The sequence below is a fragment of the Vulpes vulpes genome, chromosome 2, assembly GCF_048418805.1.
Source record: "Vulpes vulpes isolate BD-2025 chromosome 2, VulVul3, whole genome shotgun sequence".
NCBI lineage: Eukaryota > Metazoa > Chordata > Mammalia > Carnivora > Canidae > Vulpes > Vulpes vulpes.
In genome coordinates, this window is record NC_132781.1 from 125876348 (window position 1) to 125881894 (window position 5547).

General features: G+C 44.2%; 1 protein-coding gene across 1 annotated transcript; it reads right to left on the reverse strand.

Moving 5' to 3' along the window:
* Positions 1–4080: 4080 nt before the first annotated feature.
* Positions 4081–4344, reverse strand: LOC112907642 (cytochrome c oxidase subunit 6B1-like). The gene has a single exon (XM_025982913.1). It carries the CDS (start codon positions 4342–4344, stop codon positions 4081–4083), a length of 264 nt encoding a protein of 87 aa, XP_025838698.1.
* Between the last annotated feature and the right edge of the window lie 1203 nt (positions 4345–5547).

The window sequence follows — 5547 nt, forward strand, 5'->3', positions numbered from 1 at the left end:
ACCCACACACCCCCTAACCCACACTTAGCCAGTCAACACAGAGCTGGCGATCGGCAGAGCCGGCACGGCCTCCGCGCACACAGCCGACGTCCGGAACTCTCGGTGCCCACGTTAGACCAGGCCTCCTTTCGGGAATTCACTCATTAAATTCCTTAATTTATTCTTTCTATAGATTTTTATGTATTTATTCATGAGAGACACAGAGAGAGGCAGAGACCCAGGCAGAGGGAGGAGCAGGCTCCATGCAGGGAGCCCGATGTGGGACTCGATCCCAGGACCCCAAGATCACCCCTGGGCCAAAGGTTGGTGCTCAAACACTCAGGCACCCAGGCGACTCCTTAGTTTATTCATCCAAGGTGAACTGAATGCCTGCTATGCTCTTCACAAGATACTGGAGTGACAGTGTTAAAACAAGGCGGATGGGGGCCCACCCTCAGCTAGAGTGTAGTCTGCAGCCACCCACCCAAGTAGCACAATCATTCACTGTTCCACGTGACATACTAGACTTTCTCTTGTGAACCTCCCCACTACATCATAAGCTTCATGATATCAGAGCTCTGGGTCTGCTTAGTTTGCCACTAAATATCTTGAGCCCAGGGACACCTGGGTAGCTCAGTGGTTGAGCATCTGCCTTTAGCTCAGGTGGTGACCCTGGGGTCCTGGGATGGAGTCCCACATCCGGCTCCCCATAGGGAGCCTGCTTTTCCCTCTGCCTGGGTCTCTGCCTCTCTCTCTGTGTGCCTCGTGAATAAATAAATAAAATCTTTAAAATAAAAGAGAACTTTATTTAAAAAAATATCTTAAACCCAGAACATCTGCAGGCACATAAGAAGAACTCCAGGAATCCTTTTGGAATACAGCAACAACAGGGAGCATTCGTGGAGCTGTTGCTGTGTGCCAGTCACTACTATAATTGTGTCACATGCAGGGAATCAGTGCTAATAAGCATATGGCAGGCTTCTTTGTGCACGCACCATCTTTGAAGGCATCTGCAGTCTGATCAACTGAAACTCACAAGTCCAATTTTGGAGAGGAACCAGGATATTGGAAAACAGAATTTCGATAGCAGGATTGTGACAGCCGTGAAAGGTTGGGGATGGAAGTTGATGTGAACTCGAATCAAAGACAAGTATGTTTACACAAGTTGTACTTGCCCACCCCACCACTGTCCCCATGAGGAGAAAGATACTTGCTGAACCGCCCGTGCTCTATCAGATTACTCATGATTTTTTTTTAAGATTTTATTTGTTTATTCATGAGAAACAGAGAGAGAGAGCGAGAGGCAGAGACACAGGCAGAGGGAGAAGCAGGCTCCATGCAGGGAGCCTGATGTAGGACTCGATCCCAGGTCTCCAGGATCACGCCCTGGGCTGAAGGCAGGCGCTAACCCACTGAGCCACCCGGGCTGCCCTATTCATGATTTCTTTTTTTTTTTTTTTTTTTCTATTCATGATTTCTTAAGTGAACTTCCTTTGGGACATTGCTCCTTTTTAACAAATGCTGGTTGTGATAGACCCAGAAGTTCACGTGAGAAATTAGTAATTACAGGCTGGTCCCTCCCTCTTTGCTCACACAGGTGATTCCCTTCCTCTTTCCCATTGCTCTCAAACTCTTCTCCACTCATTAATTTATATACAGACTTTTAGGGGGACACTTGCTATGTGTCCAGCACTGTCCTGGAGTCCCTCTTCTGTAGAACATAATTCTAATGGGAGGAAAGAGATGATAAATAAGATTGGTGCCTGGGTGGCTCAGTTGGTTGAGCATCTGCCTTTGGCTTGGGTCACGATCTCATTTTTCTGGGATCAAGTCCCACATTGGGCTCCCTGTTCAGCGTGGAACCTGCTTCTCTCTCTGCCTCTATCCTTGGTTTGTGCTCTCTCTCTCTCTCTCTCTCTCTCTCTCAAATAAATAAATAAAATATTTTTAAAAAGAAAAAGAAAACAAGACACCTGGGGCACCTGGGTGGCTCAGTTGATTAAGCACCCACCTTCAGCTCAGGTCATGATCTCCAGGTCCTAGGATCGAGTCCCATATTGGGCTCCCTGCTATTGGGATCTCTATTGCTATCTCTCTCTCTCTCTCTCCTCTCTCTCTCTCCCCCACACTCCATCACTTGTTTGCTCTCTCTCTCTCAAATAAATAAAATCAAAAAAGAGAGAGGAGCAAACGAAATATTCAACTTTCCAATCGGTTGTCATTTATTCATGAGAGAGAGGCAGAGACACAGGCAGAGGGAGAAGCAGGCTCCCTGCAAGGAGCCCGATGTGGGACTCGATCCCGGATCCCGGGATCACACCCTGGGCTGAAGATAGACGCTGAACCACTGAGCCACCCAGGCGTCCCTATAAGGAATTTATTCTGTGCTGGGCTTAATTTAATGCTAAGGACTCTTCATACATTATCTTGATTAATTTTGATTAGTAATAATTAACAATACAAGTCATGTACTATTATTTCTTTTTTCAAGCGGGAAGGCTGAGGCTCTGAGTAAATGCCCAAGTTGTGGCAGGACCATAACTAGAAGTAAAATATGTGCAGAGTCTGAGGTTTCCTTTGAGAGGGGAGCATTCTGACTGTAGATGCGCTTGCATGTGCTTGTGCGTGTGGGCATTTGGGTGTAGATAAGTCCCAGTGTTAGAGCTACATTGCCTCACCACTGTGTCTGTTGCAATGTATAAGCTCCATAATTACATTTGTTGACGCAACACCAGAAACATCACATCTAAAAGTCAACAGCTGCATATACACATATGTGTTCAATTAAGAAAGCAAAGCAGCCATTAGAAGAAGGCTGAGATGGGAACGGCTGATCTGACTCCAATTCTGCAATTATGTGGCCCTAGGCCAAGGGTCTTACTTAACTTCTTGATGTCTTTCTGCTTTATATTTGCCTCACCCATCTAACAGGATTAGAAGGATTTCATTCCTTGACTAAGACATTGCGCTGCACATTGCCTTCTCCTTCACAACCACCCCATAAGTGTGGTGAGATTACTAGCCTCATTTTACCAGGGGAGAAAATGAAGCCTAGGCAAGTTAAATTTTCTGTAGTGCAAAGTATCACACTAGCACTTCAAGCTAGGATTCAAACCCTACTAGCTAGTCTAGAGCCTGTGCTCCTAAAAACCACCCCAAGACAGAGTTCTGTTGTAAGGATTCAGAGAAATGATCATGGGAAGACCAGAAGCAAGGTGCTAACACATTAAAAAATGCTAAGGGCCCCACCTGTTTGGAGGCAAAGGTAAACTTTAAGACAAACACTCACATAAAGAAATATCCTACCCAATTCTCCTAACAAAGGCTTTGGTCGCCTGAACACGTGCCAATTTTACCATGTCTGTCCCTCGTAAGGTAGAGGATACATTACTGACGACAACCATGAGCATGAGGGCAGCATCATGCCTATGGTCACCTAAGTCACGCTTCCCAGTGTGGGGTTTATCTAAAACAACATGTAAACAAGCAAGCTATTTCTATAAGGCAGGCAGCAAAATAGAGCTTTCAACTTGTCTAACACCGGATCAAATTTGCATTTCCTGTAACTCTGCAGTAAATGACTTGCAACTTTGCATTGACATGGCTTGTTACGTGAGCCCACGGCATATCTGATTTTAACTTCAGGAAAATGTATTCCGGAGGCATATTCTATTACCTATAGATCAGCGGAAGGCAGAGTCTCCTCTATAGTAAGCAATGCATCCTTGAGCAATCCTGATACAGCAGCACACGGAATATCTTTTATGCAAAATAAATTGCACTGAATTCTTATAAAGCAAAAATCTACCCAACAGAAGATACAATTTTAATACTCACTGTGGCTGGGCCTCCATACACAAAATAAGGAGAGAATAAAGGAGTCATGCACTTTTCCTTGATTCAACAGTGAATTTAAATATTTCTGATCAAAATTCACCCTGTCTTTTCTTTCTTTCTTTTTTTTTTACACTTTTCCAACAAGTATTTATTATGAGTTAAGCCATGATTCAGGATCCCAAGGTGGGGATCACCATGTACCCAGATCCCCCTTCACCACCCTAGGGGAAGGATGGAGGACAGAGGAGAGGTGGTGGAACCAGTTCAGATGTTCCCAAGAAACATGCCTTCTGCTTGGTGGTCATTCCAGGCTGACAACCAGGTTATGGGGCAGAGGGAATTGTACACATGCCGGTGTCCTTTACGCACGGAGACATCACCCCCTTTAGCATCAGACATTGCCTTTTCACAGTGGTGGAAGTCCAGGTAGTTCCACCAGCAGTTCCTGGTCTGGTTCTGGTTGAGGAAGCAGCTGTCAAAAGGGGCAGCCTGGTAGTTCTTGATTTTGGTCTTGATGTCTTCCACCATGGTGCTGACTCTCAAGACACCCTTGCAGCACCTCACAGCTCAGTGTCCACCCTGTCTTTTCCATCCTTGAATTGCAGGAATTTGAACCCCACTTTATGGGTACAGAGATTGGAAAGGTCATTTTTCATCCTACATATATCATATATGGATGAGGCAATTTTGCAAACTATCCAGCACTCTGCCTGACACATAGTAGATGCTCAATAAAGTTTAGCCCCACATTTCCTCAGAGTATATTTAGATATATAATTAATATCACAGAGTTTGTAATGAGCTTGACCTTAATGTTTGGTATACATGTTAAAAAGTGACTACTATTTTCAATATTCCTTCATCACATTTTAAGAATTCTGACAGGCCAGGACGCCTGCCTTCAGTTCTGGTCATGATCTCAAGGGTCCTGGAACCCAACCCTGCATCATCCGGCTCCTTGCTCTGCAGGGAGGCTGCTTCTCCTTCTCCCTTTGCCTGCCACTCCCCCTGCTTGTTCTCTCTCTCTCTCTCTCTCTTCCTCTGTCTCAAATAAATAAAATCTTTTAAAAATATTTTTTTAAAAGAACTCTGACAGGCTACTAGTGAATTTCAGCTCAGTATTTGGTGACCAAATTGTTCATTAGAGACAAAACAACAGGTCATTTTTCAAATACATACACAATGCCAAAACCAGTTTGTTAACATATCTTGATTAATCATAGTTGTGCATGCAGCAAAATTCCTGCTGCTTCATAAATATATATATGTAGGAAGAAAAATCAACAAGAGTATACATCAAAATATTCATAAATGGTGAGTTGTAGGATTATGAGTATCTTCTGGTATCTTCTTCCATGCATTTCTAAGTTTTCCAAATTCTTTATAAATGTGTTGCTTTTATAAACATAAATATTTATTTATTTATTTGGGAGAGAGAGACAGCATGAGCTGGATGACAGAGGGAGAGGGAGAGAGAATCTCCAGCAGACACCCGTCTGAGCTCAGAGCCCCATACAGGGCTTGATTCCTTGACCCCAAGATCATGACGCCAGCTGAATGTTCAACTGACTGCACCACCCAGGCGCCCAGAATGGTTTTTTTTTTTAATTTAATTATTTATTTGAGAGAGAGACAGTGTATGGGTTGTGCAAGTTGGGGGAAGAACAGAGAGAGAGGGAGAGAGAGAGAGAGAATCTTGGGCCAGCTCTGTGCTAGGTGTACTAGAAACGA